The sequence below is a fragment of the Podarcis vaucheri genome (genome assembly GCF_965113315.1).
Source record: "Podarcis vaucheri genome assembly, chromosome: 3".
Classification (NCBI taxonomy): Eukaryota; Metazoa; Chordata; class Lepidosauria; order Squamata; family Lacertidae; genus Podarcis; species Podarcis vaucheri.
In genome coordinates, this window is record NC_138761.1 from 118,066,936 (window position 1) to 118,084,871 (window position 17,936).

The 17,936-nt window shown below is 44.2% G+C and overlaps 1 protein-coding gene across 1 annotated transcript; it reads right to left on the minus strand.

Annotated features, from left to right (window-relative positions):
• Positions 1-242: 242 nt before the first annotated feature.
• LOC309528733 (uncharacterized protein) lies at positions 243-17,058 on the minus strand. Its single transcript, XM_082216329.1, has 7 exons — positions 16,867-17,058; positions 14,266-15,561; positions 11,417-12,328; positions 9,444-9,538; positions 6,135-6,302; positions 3,820-3,977; positions 243-3,475 (listed from the first exon to the last, which is right to left on the minus strand). The coding sequence occupies exons 2-7, from the start codon at positions 15,558-15,560 to the stop codon at positions 3,236-3,238; spliced, it is 2,868 nt and encodes a 955-aa protein (XP_082072455.1). The 5' UTR covers position 15,561; positions 16,867-17,058; the 3' UTR covers positions 243-3,235.
• Positions 17,059-17,936: the final 878 nt, after the last annotated feature.

The window sequence follows — 17,936 nt, forward strand, 5'->3', positions numbered from 1 at the left end:
CTCAACCTGAAGCACATTCAACCCAAGGTATGACTATAATAATAATCCAGCTAAATCTAATATAATAATAAAATAAATCAGCTAAAACCGATAAAATAAAAATAATAATCCAGCTACAACCAGGGGGCCAACATGCTCTCCAGTTGAATTTTGAGCTATAAGCTCCAGTTTCACAGCTCAAGTCGCACCATTTGGTCATGCAGGGAGGGCCATTTTCTTTAATACAAAAAGGCATATATACATTTCAGAGCAAACCATATGAAATGACTATTTATTGTGGAAAGCTACGACATTTACAAAGCAGCAGGCCTATAAACAGGTAGCATAAATGATAACAGGATAATAATAATAGTAATTTTTACCCTGCCCATCTGGCTGGGTTTCCCCAGCCACTCTGGGTGGCTTCCAACAGAATATTAAAAACACGATAAAACATCAAACATTAAAAACATCCCTAAACAGGTGTGAAATTTTATCCTCAGCTACAGTTATAAAATAGCAAATACACTTAAGAGATGGACAGTTTTCGAGTCTGTTGGTCTCAGGCCGTTTCTGAGTGTCCCTCTAGCAAATCTTTACACGTGGTCTTTTTAAAAATCAAACTTGTTCTGTTCAGCATATTAGCAAGTGCTAATGGTCCATGCAATCTGGATTTCCCACACTCCAATGTGAAATGTTCTGAGCGGCTTTTCCTACAGCTCCTCTTTTCCTTCTCTGAAACTGAGAAGGCTGAAGGTAACATTCAACGAACCTGATGGAATCCAGCCCTTTCTCTGGTTTTGTATACACACCATACATTTAAAGCATATCCCCACCCTCCAATATCCAGGGAACCATAAGTTTATAAGGGGTGCTGGGAATTGTAGCTCTGCTACTACAGTTTCCGGGATTCGTGGCAGGGAAGGAATGTGTTGTAAACACGGTGTGCGTCTGCTCCACATCAAATACCTCCCCTACAATACAGTTACTTCCCCACAACCTCACTTTATTTCCCTGCCTCACATTTGAGGGCAATTGCCCTTTTTCATACTGGATCCAATCACTGTTAAGTTCAAAGAGTAACAGTACAAGTAGAAAGCAATTTCATCTATTAAGAAAAGAGCACTGCTAGGTAAGACCAGGAACCCACCTAACATCCTGTTTGCCACGGTGTCAAACCCTGGGAAGCCCACAACCAGAACGTAAGTTATTTTCTTATCTTGTTTCTTCAGCAGCTGGTATTCAAAGACATGGAGATGACTAGTAGCCACTTGCAGACTTTGTTGTTGTTTAGTCGTTTAGTCATGTCTGACTCTTTGTGACCCCATGGACCAGAGCATGCCAGGCACTCCTGTCTTCCACTGCCTCCCGCAGTTTGGTCAAACTCACGCTGGTAGCTTCGAGAACACTGTCCAACCATCTCGTCCTCTGTCGTCCCCTTCTCCTTGTGCCCTCCATCTTTCCCAACATCAGGGTCTTTTCCAGGGAGTCTTCTCTTCTCATGAGGTGGCCAAAGTATTGGAGTCTCAGCTTCAGGATCTGTCCTTCCAGTGAGCACTCAGGGCTGATTTCCTTCAGAATGGATAGGTTTGATCTTCTTGCAGTCCATGGGACTCTCAAGAGTCTCCTCCAGCACCAGAATTCAAAAGCATCAATTCTTCGACAATCAGCCTTCTTTATGGTCCAGCTCTCACTTCCATACATCACTACTGGGAAAACCAGAGCTTTTGCTATACAGACCTTTGTTGCCAAGGTGAAGTCTCTGCTTTTTAAGATGCTGTCTAGGTTGCAGACTTATCCTCCATAAAATGGTCCAATCCCCTTTAAAATCATTTAATTTGGTGGCTTTTGCTACAACTTGAGAGAAATCTGTAATTTAACGATGTGCTGTGTGAAGAAATACCCACTTTTAGTCTGTGCTGCATCTTCATGGGATGGCTCTAGTATTATTCTCCACATGCCCCTCTTTCATATGCCCCCTAACCTGTTTTCTGAACAAAAAAGCCCCAAATATTGCAATGTTTCCTTACAGAGGAGCTGCTCCAGCCTCACGATCATTTGGGTTGCCCTTTTCTGCACGTTCTCCAGTTCCACAATATTCACAGTACACAGTATTCCAAGTGTGCCTGCCCCAAAGATTTGTATAAAATACATGAATGATATTGGGTGTTTCTATTCTATTTGCCTCCCTGCTGTTGCACACTTTTCATTGAGTTTATCCACCAGTATCTCATTTCTGGTCAGTCAACACCAGTTCACACCCCATAAGTGCAATGTGAAGTGTTTTGCCTCAGTGCGCATCACCCTATACTTATATGCACTAAACTGCTTTTGTTATTTTAATATTTTGTTTTACCAGTTTGGAAGGGGCCTTATTGGCCTTGTCTTATCCTCTGCAACTCCCGGCTTTAACCACCCACATTAAGCATAGCTCATTCCCATCTTTGCCCATGCCATTTCTTTAAAAACTGAAATGAGAATAATAAAGAGCACTTCTAGTAGTGCAGAGCTATTCCCCTCGGCACCAGAACCACGGAGCCTGTCCCCACATAGGTACATTGCAAAGATCTCTCTTTATTGGAATCGAACACGACCCACAGCCTCCTTGGCAGCATTATAAGAAGAAGAAGAAGAAGAAGAAAAAGAAGAGTTTGGATTTGATATCCCGCCTTTCACTCCCTTTAAGGAGTCTCAAAGCGGCTAACATTCTCCTTTCCCTTCCTCCCCCACAACAAACACTCTGTGAGGTGAGTGGGGCTGAGAGACTTCAGAGAAGTGTGACTGGCCCAAGGTCACCCAGCAGCTGCATGTGGAGGAGCGGAGACGCGAACCCAGTTCCCCAGATTACGAGACGGCCGCTCTTAACCACTACACCACACTGGCTTATAAAAGCAGCCTGAAAAAGGGTCTTGAATTTTTTAAAACTTATGAAGATGCTCCTGTAGTGCTGCTGAAGCCAGCTGTGCTAGTTCTGCATATCTCACCATATCTACTCATTTTGAGCTCTGAAAGCATCTCTCCTGACTCCTAAATAGCTACTAGCGAAGCCAGCATCTAAGCTACTAAGAAATGACCCATTCACAAGCAATTCCACAACTGTGCTGCCCAGTGGCTGCCTCTCAGCTCTGAAGATGCTGAACTCCTAGTGTGTCTTCTCTGTAGAACTTGTAGGCAGATGGAGGATGCTCCCCCATAAGGGGCACATGAGAGAGATGCAAAATGTTTTACGCCTGCATTTTGCCTTCACTGTACAGAGTTATAAATACGTAAGGGAATGGTCAGGATCTCTGGTATTACTACCACAGGATACGTGTTCCGCTTTTTTTACACTGGTGCTCTCTGGTTTATAAAGTTTACTTTGGCCGTCGGACCAAATCGGATTAGAGTCCTCTCCCGTACGGATATTAGAAAAAGGCTCTATTTTGGACCAGTTGTGATCCTTTTTGATGGTAAGATCTATTAAGAAAGTCCTCCAGTGAGCATTCCGATCGTGTACCTATAGCAGGGGAAGAAAACAATACAAAAAATACTGTTGTTATTTAAGTTCTGACCTGATTAGAGCAATCTTAAAGACCTTCTAAAACAAAACAAAAAATAATCAATTTGAGTCATGCAACTTAAACTGTGCCTAACTAGACCCATTTTTTAAAAACAAAGCCCCTCTGGGATTAAGGGCTCTGATAGTAAATTCGCCCCTAGACAGACACCAAAGCAATTAACTACATGGGTGTTCTAAGCTTTTTAAAGGTCATTGCAAATATTTTTTTATACTCAAAGAGTATTAAGCTTGTTTGCCTGGCCAGCCCTATTAAAATGAATGGGGCAAACTGGAGAACATACCAGGACATGTCTCCTCAAGGTAGACAGATCTGTGAAGGTCCTTTCACAGGCCCTGCACTTGTACGGTTTTTCTCCAGTGTGAATACGCTGGTGACGCCTCAGGGCTCCTTGCTGAGTAAAGGTCTTTCCGCACTGCTCACAGAAATAAGGAGGAGTCTCTGAGAAAACAAAACAGATCTCACCAATGTTGAGGGTGTATTTACAAAATCTATTTCTCTCTCATCTTTAGACCCATTTTGGGTCTACTTAGTGGCTTGTAAGGTAAACACAGACTGGTATCAGAAAACAAAGTACTGTATTTTTTGCTCCATAAGACACACTTTTTTCTTCCTAAAAAGTAAGGGGAAATGTCTGTGTGTCTTCTGGAGCGAATGCGTGGTCCCTGGAGCCAAATTGCCAGGGGCAAAAACCAGATCATGCTTTTTTCCTTTTTTTCTTTTTGAAAGAGGGAAGTGGGTGTTGAAACAAAGCCACTGATCGGCAAGCAATTGGCAGCGAGATAAGGGACGCTAGCGATAAAGGAGGCTCCCTGGGAGGGGGGAGGTAAAGACATCAAACTTGCAAAGGGAGGGAAACAGGAAGGCTAAAGCAATAAGGAGAGAAATTAGAAGAAAAGGAGCAAAAAACTGCTCCAGCTAAGGAAAAGACACTAAGGCAAACAAGAGGCAAGGGGGTGTTGAAAGGAAGCAGCTGATCGGCAAGCGATCGGGGAGAGAGATAAGGACGTAGAGATAAAGGAGGCTGCCTGGGAGGGGAAAGGTAAAAGCCCATGGATCCTCAGGATTTTTGCATTGGGTCACCCCAAATTCACCATCAGATCACATAGCATGTCCATGGCTACAGCCTGCACCAAAAACACACACGCATCCACTGTTTTGTGGGGCCGCAATGGCGCAAAAACGTGGTTACAAAGCACAGAGCCACATGGATTCTCAGGATTTTTGCATTGGATCACCCCAAACTCACTGTCAAATCACATGTCTGTGGCCACAGCATGAACCACAAAAACCATACATCCACTGTTTCGTTCAGAATATTTTTTTCTTGTTTTCCTCCTCTAAAAACTAGGTGCATCTTATGGTCAGGTGCATCTTATGGAGTGAAAATATGGTAAGTTTGAAACAGGAGAGAGACAGGAGCCAACAGACACTGCAGCTGTTAAATGCAAAGCTGAGAATCGTAGCTCTGTGAGGGATTTCCAACTGTCAGCGCTACAGTTCCCAGGATTCACAACCATGACTGGGATAAGAGTGATTTTCATGTAAGACATGAATGCGACTGATGCCTTGAGGGCACTACCATGGCAGGAAAACAACACAGGGAAAAGCTGGGTTCCTCTTTGTGGTTTTTACACGATCAGTTCTACTTGCAGAACTACCCTCTTCTGCTGGAAATAGGCCTCATTCTCCCCCCCCCCCCATGCTATTTCTGAACACTGCAGGTTCTCATCAGAGAAAACTGTGAATATGTCCCTCTTAAGCAATGGGAGATCTGTGGAGTGGTGAAGCTGCTTGCCCACGGACTCTACACAACTTGGCTTTCATCAAGGAAAGATATTGCCAAGTAGGGAAAACGGGAAACCCAAGTTTTTTTGCGGTTGACAATGTTTTACAAATACCCAACAAGAATTCAAGGTTCTGAAAGGTGAGCATTCGGGGAAGCTAGAGCACACAGATCTATTTAATTTTCAATGACTCTCAAGGAAATACATTGTCCCCCTTTGCCTGGAATGAAATAAAGTTTGAAATTTAGCCCAGAGCACCCTAGCTCATGTACACATGTAACGATCTCCTGCTTAGAACATAAATTGTACTGAAAGTATTTAACTAATGAAGTATTTCCACATGACAATTCTTGTATCATATTTAAATATGTATTTTTTGCTCTATAAGACTCACTTTTTCCCTCCTAAAAAGCAAGGGGAAATGTGTGTGCGTCTTATGGAGCAAATGCAGGCTGTGCAGCTATCCCAGAAGCCAGAACAGCAAGAGGGATTGCTGCTTTCACTGCGCAGCGATCCCTCTTGCTGTTCTGGCTTCTGAGATTCAGAATATTTTTTTTCTTGTTTTCCTCCTCCAAAAACTAGCTGCGTCTTGTGGTCTGGTGCGTCTTATAGAGCGAAACATACGGTAGTATTTCCACATGACGATTCTTGCATCATATTTAAATAAATATGCAAGGCACATTGCCAACTGTGGTCTGGGACAGATTCTGGATTCTTACGCTGTACTTGCACAGAATGAACGCTGCATGTGGCAGAGACTTTCATCAACACGATCCATCTCCTCCACCCCCACTGGGAAGGGATTTATTACCTGCATGAACGTTACTGTGTTGGGCTAATGAGGCCCTCAGTCCAAACGTTTTCCCACACACATCACACTTGTACGGCTTGGCTCCCATGTGGCAGCGCTTATGGCATTTCAAGTATTCGTTGGTAGAAAAATGTTTTCCACAGACATCACACTTGAACAGACGCTCTCCTGCAAAGGAAATGAATGGTGGTAGAATTATGTTACTGACCGTTACCTACGCTGATGACCACCCACAGGAGACGTCCAAAGAACGCCCAGGGATGGGAAGCCTCTCCAGATGTTGTTGGACTACAATTCCCATCATCCCTGAGCATTGGCTAGGCTGCCTGGGGATGCCATTTGTTTATTTACTTTTTACCCCACTCTTCCTTTGGACCCAGGACAGCAGTTGGGAGTCCAACAACTTTTGAACAGCCACGTATTCAGTGGGACACTAGAAAGGCCAGTGTGTAGTGTCGTATGTGGAAAACTACTCTGGGATGTGCATAGGTCTTATCTCCTGGGAAAGCTGCAGAACTGAAATATTATTTTGTCTACAGAGGTGACCATAATACAATAGAATCTTCTATTGAAGCAAGAAAGGAACTGGACGTAAGTCTTTGTCCCTGAACAACAAACCTCTGTAGAGACACTAAGTTTTGAAACAAGAATGTTTTGACAGCTGAACAAGACAGAAACCTGAGAAAACAAGAAATAAAAGAGTAAATGACTAAATACGACACGGAAAGAACAACGGGAGGAGCAACAAAAGATTAAGGAAAATTAAAGGCCTTTATTAGACTGGATTTATGAAGTTAAATATTATTAAAACAACCAAATTTGAAGAAACCGGCAAGATGGACTGAGAAAAATTTGGCTGTGGACTTAAGATCTCCAGGCCGACAACATACAGACAAATGGACATGGGGAATCAAAACCGGGGAAGGGAGGGGGAATCCTAGAATCCAAAGGCTTTGTAACCAATTTTTTGAACTTTTCTATATATTCTATCTTATATTCTTTATAACTTTGATCCTATATGTTTTCGTTTTTTCCTTTTTTAGAAAGGGGGAACTCGTGGAAGGAATGAGAGCTGATCTTGGGGGGAAAATTTTGTTTTATTATAAGACGAGGAGTGATGTTAAGATTGTGTAAATTTAAATTGGTTTATGAGTAAAATATATTAGGCTTAAATTTGGGGATGAGAACTTGTGGAACCAACTTAGGGAAAGGGGAATACAGTCGGGAGGGGAAGGAGGAAGTCCCAGAAAGAAGGCTATGAAAAGAAGGGTTTAAACTAGTCTCTCTTTTTCTTTCTCTTCTTTCTCTTTCTTATCTTTTCTATTCTGTTATTATTGGAAATTTTAATAAATATGATTATAAAAAAAAAATAGAAAGGCCAGTGTGTGTGTGTGTGTGTGTGTGTGTGTGTGTGTGTGAGAGAGAGAGAGAGAGAGAGAGAGAAATAATTTTTATTTGCATTTAGAAGTATAGAATTATAACAATACAAAATACATATCCATATTTAGAGATTTCTCTGAATCTCTGGACTTCCCCTCCATGGGTCCTATTGTCAACCTTTTCAACTGCATATTGTTTAGTAATCCATATTTTATGTCTCTCCATTTTGTCCATAAAATTTGCTACATTTGCTACATTACAACTACCTGACATTTAGAATACATCTGGAGGCAGCCCTGTTCAGGGAAGTTTTTAATGTGTGACATTTTGATGTATTTTTAATCTTTGTTGGAAGTGCTGGGGAAACCCAGCCAGATGGGTGGGGTACAAATAAATTATTATTAATTATTATTATTATTATTATTATTATTATTATTATTATTATTACAACCCTGCTAATTTTTTCATCTGCTTACAGTGCTCTCCCAGGTAAATTATAAATTTTCCCCATTCTTTGTTAAAGATTTGGTCTTTTTGGTTCCCGAGCTTTCCGGTCAGTTTTGCCATTTCGGCATACTCCAACAGCTTAGTTTGCCACTCCTCTCTGGTAGGGACTTTGTCTTCTTTCCATCTCTGGGCTAGGAGCATCCGTGTGGCCGTCGTCGCACAGTGCATAGACACACATTTGCGATCTACTTCCATTGATGGGCCTCATATTCCCCTTCCCTGGTCCAGGAGATCTCTTCTACACTCTCTACCTTCCAACGGATAGTTGCCTCTCTTTCTGCTCCTGGGGTATATGATCCTTTAAGCCTCTGCTGCAACAGTTACACATCTTTTTCTGTGTTGTCAATGCCACAGAAGCCCTGGGCAGGTGGTCATTTGTAGCAGTGCTGGAGAGTGAAGAAATGTGTGTGCTGCCTCATTCCTGATCACAGTGTAACATGTAGTTCGCCCTGAGAGAAAAGGCTGGAGTAAGTGCGAGGCGCTGTGGGTTAAACCACAGAGCCTAGGACTTGCCAATCAGAAGGTCGGCGGTTCGAATCCCCGCAACGGGGTGAGCTCCTATTGTTCGGTCCCTGCTTCTGCCCACCTAGCAGTTCAAAAGCACGTCAACATGCAAGTAGATAAATAGCTCTGGCGGGAAGGTAAATGGCGTTTCCGTGCGCTACTCTGGTTCACCAGAAGCGGCTTAGTCATGCAGGCCACATGACCTGGAAGCTGTACGCTGGTTCCCTCGGCCAATAAAGCGAGATAAGCACCGCAACCCCAGAGTCAGCCAAGACTGGACCTAATGGCAGGGGTCCCTTTACCTTTAAGCGAATGAGAGGGAGCTTAAGAGTTATGCCTCACAGGAAATCTGCTAACCTCCCCCACCATCACCCTTTTCAACTACTTATCTGTAATTCATGAAAAGTCGTAGAATTGCAGAGTTGGAAGGGACCCCAACGGTCATCTATCCCAACCCACGGCAATGCAGGGTTGTAATCAGAATAAATCAATATGCACGGATAGGCATTAACCTCTGCCACATCCAAGGACTGGATTTAAACGCTTACCTGTACACCTGAAGGAGCGTCTCCACCCCCATCGTTCAGCCCGGACACTGAGATCCAGCGCCGAGGGCCTTCTGGCGGTTCCCTCATTGCGAGAAGTGAGGTTACAGGGAACCAGGCAAAGGGCCTTCTTGGTGGTGGCGCCCGCCCTGCGGAACACCCTCCCTTCAGACGGGAAGGAAATAAGCAGCTATCCTATTTTTAAAGGACATCTGAAGGCAGCCCTGTACAGGGAAGTTTTTAATATTTAATGCTGTACTGTTTTTAACATTTGATTGGGAGCCGCCCAGAGTGGCTGGGGAAACTCAGCCAGATGGGCGGGGTATAAGTAATATTATTATTATTATTATTATTATTATTATTATTATTATACCTGTATGTGTCCTCTTGTGGCCAGTAAGCTTGCCTTTATCTACAAAGCAAGCTCCACAATCCTCACAGATGTATGGCTTTTCACCTGTATGGGACCTGCAGTCAAAGAAATATGAAAACGCTGACAAAGCATGTTAAGAGTGACATGTCCTGCTTAGCAAATATTACAGATAGTTTGCCAATATTTCACCCCTCTCCCTCACCTCCCTGCTGCCACCCAAGGCAAGCGGCAGAGAACTTCTCGGGAAATGACTCCTGCCATAGTCTGGGGACTTGGACTAAATGATCTTCAGGCACTTTCTGGCTATACGATTCTATGGCTACAGCAAAAAAAAAAAAAAGTATCAAAGATAGAGTTGTCAAATGAGAAAAGATTCTCTAGAGCAGGCATAGGCAAACTCCGGCCCTCCAGATGTTTGGGACTACAATTCCCATCACCCCTAGTTAACAGGACCAGTGGTCTGGATGATGGGAATTGTAGTCCCAAACATCTGGAGGGCTGGAGTTTGCCTATGTCTGCTCTAGAATACAACCAATAACAGCAGACTTAATTAAATTAAAATTTTTAAAAGCAGTACAGGATAATTTGAGATGGAATGGGAAAACCTTCGAGTCTCCAAGCATTCTTGGATGCCAACTTCCACTAGCCCTCAGCTGGAATGCTGAGGGATTTTAGTCTTTATTTATTTAGATAAATATAAACCACACTTTTGTAAAAATACAACAAAATGGCATGCGCCAGACAAAATTACAATCAGAAGTTGTAAGTCCAGCAACACCTGGAAGTTCTCCTGATTTAAGACCTCCTGAGAACAAATAAAGAAGAGAGCCCCAGCTCAAGGAAACAGGTATTTAAACCTGCCCCCACTGAGGTAGCAAGAGAAATCATGTAACATTACCAGAAATTTTGAAGCACGGAAAGTCAGTCCCCACCTCTGCTCCCGTTTAGAGCTGGTCCAAGAACTGCTTTGTATATTAGTGTGTTTAAGCAGTGTGTCACCTTTTAAAAAAATGCTAGAACTATTTAGTTCTAGTTGTATTACCACCCAACTACTACTGAAGGTTGCCAGCTACACACTCTTCCACACACCCCCTACACTCATTGGAACATTTACTGTTTGTTAATACAGTGGTACCTCGGGTTAAGTTCTTAATTCGTTCCAGAGGTCCATACTTAACCTGAAACTGTTCTTAACCTGAAGCACCACTGTAGCTAATGGGGCCTCCCGCTGCTGCCGCGCTGCTGGAGCACGATTTCTGTTCTCATCCTGAAGTGAAGTTCTTAACCTGAAGCACTATTTCTGGGTTAGCGGAGTCTGTAACCTGAAGCGTATGTAACCTGAGGTACCACTGTATGCATGGCCAATATGAGTTAGAAGTAAGTACCCAATTGGGTCGCAGGTGGCGCTGTGGGTAAAACCTCAGTGCCTAGGACTTGCCGATCGTATGGTCGGCAGTTCGAATCCCCGTGGCGGGGTGAGCTCCCGTCGTTCGGTCCCAGCTCCTGCCCACCTAGCAGTTCGAAAGCACACCTAAGTGCAAGTAGATAAATAGGGACCGCTTTATAACGGGAAGGTAAACGGCGTTTCCGTGTGCTGCGCTGGTGCTGGCTCGCCAGATGCAGCTTCGTCACGCTGGCCACGTGACCCGGAAGTGTCTTCAGACAGCGCCGGCTCCCGGCCTCTCATCAGCTGGTCCGATCAGCAGGTAAGCCACTAAAAGCTGCTAATAGTGCTAAGCCGCTTATCAGCTGATCTGATCAGCAGATAAGCTGCTAAAAGCCTCTAAAAGCCTCTAAAAGCCGCTAATAGCGCTAATCCTTCAATGGGCTTGCTTCGCAAGACGAAAAAAACCGCTAGACGAAGAGAATCACAGAACGGATTCTTTTCGTCTTGCGAGGCACCACTGTAGAAGATAGAAAACACAGAGAGAGAGAGAGAGAGAGAGAGAGAGAGAGAGAGAGAACAGGCTTACCTGGTGTGAATCTTGAGCTGCGATGGCTGCGCAAATCTTGAGCAACAAATGCTGCACTGGTATGGCTTCTCGCCTGTGTGGGTCCTCATGTGAAACACTAGCGCCGTTCTTGAGCTCAAGATCTTCCCGCAGACAGAGCAAAGGGGACGCTTCACTCTTCCTTCGTGCTTCCGCATATAGTGGGTCCTCACATCCCTTTTCCTTTTAAAAGTGGCGTTGCAGAGGGTGCAGGAAAACTGCCTGTCGTCCGTGTGGACGCTCGCCCTGTGCTCCTTCCAGCTGTTGTAACTCGCGAAGGACTTGCTACAGACGTCACACTGATAAATTTTGCCAGGCACAGAATGGTGGACGTTTTTGCAGTGGTCAGTGTATTTCTTCCTCGAGACGAACTTCTCCGCACATTTGGTACATGTTATAACATAGGCCGATTTTTTGGCGCCCTCGTTTTTGTTCACAACGCCCCTCGCTTTGCAACCGGTGTCCGATTTGCTTTCTTCAGCGTCTTGATCATTTGAATTCTCATCGATGTCTTCGGAAGAGACTGCCTCATTCTCTTCCCTGCCCTTGGCTTCTGTTTCACAGTCCCTTTCTCCTTTTACACAGTCCTCTGCAACCAAAGTCCTGCGTCCATCTGGTTTTTCTCTTTGAATATCAGCATCACCACATTGCTCTTGACTTTCCTCTTTCCTCTCAGACTCTGCTTCCAACAGAGGAGGATTCCTGGATTCTCCCTCAAGCTCCCGAGTTTTTTCATCCACAGGTTCTCTTTGCAAGTCGCTGTTTGGTACCTTTGGGTACGTTTTGCTATTCTTGTCAACTTTGCTATCTATAACATCTGCTTTTTTTGTTGGCGGGGCTATCATCCAGTAATCTGGACTGAGTTTCCTGTCTTGTCCTGATTCATGTATTTTTCTGTTGGGGGGGAAAAGTAATGCCACCTGTAAATTAGACACAATTTTCCACAGGCTATACTAGATACACAAATAATCCATATATTCATACAAGGGCAAATTCAATTGAAAAGCATCTAAGGCCACAATCCTAACCTCCTTTCTATGGGGTAAGCCCAGTGACCTAAGTAGGACGTACTTCTATGTCAAAATGCATAGGACATCACTAGGTGCAATTCTAAGATTGGTTTTTTTCAGCAGGCATTTCCAGGTATGATATTTAATTACTGTTTGCTACCATCTTAACTTTGTTTTCGTTTTAAAAAGTGATAAGTTTTTATGTATTGGTTGGACCTGTCTGCTGCATTGAATATGTTTCTTTTTCTAGAAAGGTGGGATAGAAATGTTTAGTAAAATAAAATGGAAATTGACAAATACACATCATGAAGGCAAAGTTAAAGACAGAGCCTGCAATTCTAGAACACATTCCTGGGAGTAAGATCTTAGTGGGGTTTGCTTCTGAGTAAAAAATGCATTGGACTGTGATGTAAAGCAGCATTTCATAATCTTGTCCTGAGCAGCAGCAGCCAAGTATAAAGTCTGACAATAATAATCACCCCTAGCAACGCACAGGGCATAAAGACTCCAAGGCAGTTTGTATGAACTGGCTGACAAACTGAGTAGCACAGCACCTTTGTTTGTCTGACTGTGGCTGTTTGGTTTGCTGAGCCGCATGTTGTCCTGGCTATAAAGGGAAGAAAGAAAAGTTTATTGTGCTGCCCGTAGGCTTCACAGACTGGCTGTGGAAGCCATGCAGCAAATACTTTTACACTGATAGAACTGTCTAAATGTAACTTTGAATACATTTGTATAATAGCACTGCAATAACAAGAAGAATGCGGGTGGCGCTGTGGTGTAAACCACTGAGCCTTGGGCTTGCCGATCGGAAGGTCGGCGGTTCAAATCCCCGCGACTGCCAACCTAGCTGTTCAAAAGCACGTCAAAGTGCAAGTAGATAAATAGGTACCACTCCGGCAGGAAGGTAAACGGTGTTTCCATGCACTGCTCTGGTTTCACCAGAAGCGGCTTAATCATTCTGGTCACAAGACCCTGAAAAACTGTCTGCAGACAAACGTTGGCTCCCTCAGCCAGTAAAGCGAGATGAGCGCTGTAACCCCAGAGTCGTTCGCGACTGGACTTAACTGTCAGGGGTCCTTTACCTTTTTTTTAAGAAAAAGAAGATGAGTTTGGACTTGATACCCTGCCTTTCACTCCCCTTAAGGAGTCTCAATGCGGCTAACAATCTCCTTTCCCTTCCTCCCCCACAACAAACACTCTGTGAGGTGAGTGGGGCTGAGAGACTTCAGAGAAGTGTGACTGGCCCAAGGTCACCCAGCAGCCGCAGGTGGAGGAGCAGGGAAGCGAACCCAGTTCACCAGATTACGAGTCTACCGCTCTTAACCACTACACCATGCTGGCTCTAAAGCAAATCCTATAGCAAATCCTCCAAAGGTGGCAGACTTCTATTTGCTTCTGGATAAAATTTCTAACATCAAAGAGATGAAGAGTTACTTCTGGGTTTTTGGCGTTTGGAAGCCAAAACGTTCAAAAACTGATCCATTCAAGAACTGAGGTTTGACTGTATTAAAAAGGGGCAATTGGATCATGTAAACCTCAAAAATTGCCTTGCAGGGTTCTATACAGAAGAACACATATATATTTAGTGGGTGCCAAAGTGTGCCCTTGTCCAGGGTGCCATATTAGCATAGTCCACCACTATAAGTGGGATTGACCCTGTCCTTCCTTTTGAAGTGCAACATGAGTTGCAATTTAACAGCACTCTTATATTAATGTCTGCCAATAAATGTACTTGTAGTGGGAAAACCCATTCCTGGTCTGCTTCCAAAATGTATATGGAGAAGCTATCTCCCAATATTCTGAAATGCACAAAGACTTTACCTTACATGAGTAGTGAAGGCAGATCTCTGAGCAAAACTTGCCGTGCAGCCTCCGCACTTATAAGGCTTCTCTCCCGTATGTGTTCGAATGTGAACTGTCAAGCCACATTTGGAGCTGATCACCTTGTCACAGTACGGACACCTCTGAGGATTCTTCTTCTTCTCATGCACTCTCCGCATATGATGGCTGATGTCTTTCTGGCACTTAAACCTTTTGTCGCACAACAAGCAGGGGAACTGCTTTTCGTCGTCGTGAACGGTGAGCCTATGTTGCCTTAGCTCCTGGCAACTGGGAAAGAGTTGGCCACACATATCGCAGCTATATTGAACCACCAGATCTGCGTCATGTTCTTCTTCCATGTGCGACCGGTACTGCTTGGCAAAATGGAAGGAATGACAACACTTGTCACACGTGTATATTTGGGGCAAGACTTTCGATATATTGCGCGGCGATTTCCTGAGTTTGGTTTCGCTAAGATTCAAAATGTTTTCACCCTCCTCCTGGCCGGGTAGTATCTTGCTTGTATCAATGCAGGCTTCCTTGGAGTCCACCTGATTTAGTGACAGGTGGCTGGCCTTATTTTCCGGCGGGCTGACATTCTTCATAGTATGAGTGCCGTGCATGTCTATTTCATTACATCCAGTTGACACTGCTGTGCTGTCTTTGGGCCCCTCAAACACAACACCATATTTGCCAGAACGGCCAGGTTTACCTTCACTACCATCATAGACGGCAGTCAGTTTTGTGTGCTTCTTTCGGTCCCAAAGCTGTCTCTTCATGGGCGCTGCCAAAATTCGGGACGAAGCACTCTGTTCCTTGTTTTCTACTTGTTTTGTTTTACTGCAGACAGACCTACCGCCTTCCTGTCTTTCTGAATGAACACCCAGATCCAAATCTTCTCCTGCAGCCTTCATTTCTTCAAAAACATCAAGCAGATCTTGGCATTCAAGTCTTTCGGCTACCTCCTTTATTCGGTGCAGTTTGTCCGCTTCAATTTCGACTTCTGTTGTGTAGGCAAACTTTAGGAAGCAGACAAATTCTTCAGTGTGAACACCCTGGAGAGTCACCCGACAATCTCTGGCTTTCAGCATCTCATCGGTGAGGAACAGGCTTCTAAAGTAATTGCTGGAAGCAGCCAATACGACTTTGTGAACGAAAAACTCCTCCTGGATGCCAAACTGGTCTGTGTATATTATTGCGTCACAGAAGTGGCCAAACTGATAGAGAGAATGTAAGGTTCTCAGTAGGTTGGAAGCAGCCGTGTTGGATTTCATTACAATTTTCTTTTTCTCCATCCTATCAAAAGGAAGTGCGTCAAAGAATGGTGATACATTGGCTTGTATAAATCCCCCCCTTTCAAAATAAATAAACGAATAAATTCACTTTCTCCGTCAATTCACAGTTAACACAGAATGTCACACGTTAATAACTGAAGACGAAGTTTATGAAATTCAAAGGACTGTATGACCAGTCCTTCCTCTGTAGAGGGAGACGTACTAACAGTGCAATTCTATCATGCCAACTCAGAAGGAAGTCTCATTGAGTTCAAGAGAACTTACTTCCTGGTAAATAAACACGAGGACAGCCTAAGAAAACTGAATAAAGTGTGGAATAAACTTGCAGTATTAAGCCTAGTTTCATATTCCAGCCTAGTAGGAAGCCTTGGTGAAAATTTATTATATTCCAGGCTCTACTCTCTATTTGCTGCCTTGCGCAAAACTGAGAAGACACCTACCCATGATGAGAAACATGGAACGCAAAAGAGTCGGCAGGCACACTTAGACACTTTCATGCAATTCTGGAAATTTTGCACTGAAAACATCACTCTATGAGGGAAAACCGAAATGTTTGAAGGAAGAGAGGTGTAGGGAAGCAGAGAGCGAGAGAGAGCGAGAAAGAGCGAGAAAAGTTCTCTGCTAAAACAAGGATTTGGGAGTCATCCAGTGAAACTGATAGGCAGAAGATTCAGCCCAAACAAAACAAATTACTTCTTAGCACCAAACACTTATTTATTTCCTAAGATTTATACACCGGTTGATTGTTGTTGTTGTTTGAAATCCCTCAAAGCGGTTTACAAAAGATAGCACAGTAAAATCAAGGGGAGGGGGAATTACAACCCTTGCTTCAAAACATGCAAAAGTAAAAATACAAAAAAAGCAGATTAAAACTTTCTAAGCATCTGGGGAGACTTGTCTAAATAGGAGTGGGATTTTTTTAGCAGGTGCCAAAAAGAGCACACCGAAGGCCCCTGCATGATCTCAACAGGCTGGGAGTACTAGGCGCCGCTGCACTAAGCGACTGGGCTCTTGGTGCAACTTCAAACTGTTAGAATCACAGAACTGTAGAAGGGACCCAAGGGTCATCTAGTCCAACCCCCTGCCGTGCAGGAATCTTTTGCCCAACGTGCAAAACTCGAACCCACGACCCTGAGATTAAGAATGATCATGCTCTACCGACTGAACCAGCCCAGGTCCGAGTTCGTTGCCGAAAGCTGGCACCTTGGAAGGGCATCAAAATTGCAAGGACGTATCCCCCCTCTGCCCCCCCCGCAACATGCAATGAGCTCTACCAGTGGAACCTCCACTTCCAGGGACAGAATACCTTTTGAATTATGACAGCCAAGCGCTGCTGCCTTTCCCGGGGCGGAGAGAAGGAAGCGGAGCTGAAACTAAGCGGACCTTTCTTTTCCTTCTTGCAGCATCCCTCAAAGCGGGGAAGGAAAACGCTCCGCGTGACCCTCGGCGGCCACCGTAGCAAGGCAAGGCAAGGCAGGAACTGCAAAGACAATGCACGCCCGCCCACCCGACATCTTTCTCGCGGGGAAAGTGACGCCGCCGGAGCCATTTTTTGTGCTGGCAGCAGCCTTTTCCGCCCACGCTGCCGCGGAAGGGAAGTAATTGGAGGAGAAACGTCACGTGGGGAGAGTTTCTTTGATGGGGTTTGGGGGAAATGCAGCCTGGGCTACGGAGAAGTTGGTTAGAAACATCTATTTATTTTTTATATATAATTTTATTCAGTTTTCTGTTTTACAATTCAGGGTATTCATTTAAAAAACCTTAAAATGTCAGTGACTTCCCATCTTCTCTTTCCATGGTTCATTTTGCAGAACATAAAAAGTTGCATATTTTACATAAACTAAAACCATTCAGTATTCCATTATTCCTTCCATCAAAACTTTATGGACCATAAGCAAGGGTGATCGCCGAAGAATTGATGCTTTTGAATTCTGTTGCTGGAGGAGACTCTTGAGAGTCCCATGGACTGCAAGAAGATCAAACCTCTCCATTCTGAAGGAAATCAGCCCTGAGTGCTCACTGGAAGGACAGATCCTGAAGCTGAGGCTCCAGTACTTTGGCCACCTCATGAGAAGAGAAGACTCCCTGGAAAAGACCCTGATGTTGGGAAAGATGGAGGGCACAAGGAGAAGGGGACGGCAGAGGACGAGATGGTTGGACAGTGTTCTCAAAGCTACCAGCATGAGTTTGAATAAACTACGGGAGGCAGTGGAAGACAGGAGTGCCTGGCATGCTCTGGTCCATGGGGTCACAAAGAGTCAGACACAACTAAATGACTAAACAACAACAAAACCATTCAGTATTCCATTATTCCTTCCATCAAAACTTATTTACACTGTTGAATTTATCTTAACGCTTTCAAGTGTTTCCCCCCAT

Coding starts and splice junctions, on each gene's coding strand:
- LOC309528733 (XM_082216329.1), bottom strand. CDS start 15,560: ATGGAGAAAAAGAAAATTGTAATGAAATCCAACACGGCTGCTTCCAAC. Junction 9,539..11,416: donor CAGCTCAAGATTCACACCAG/GTAAGCCTGTTC, acceptor CTTTGACTGCAG/GTCCCATACAGGTGAAAAGC. Junction 6,303..9,443: donor CCACAAGAGGACACATACAG/GTATAATAATAA, acceptor TTTCCTTTGCAG/GAGAGCGTCTGTTCAAGTGT.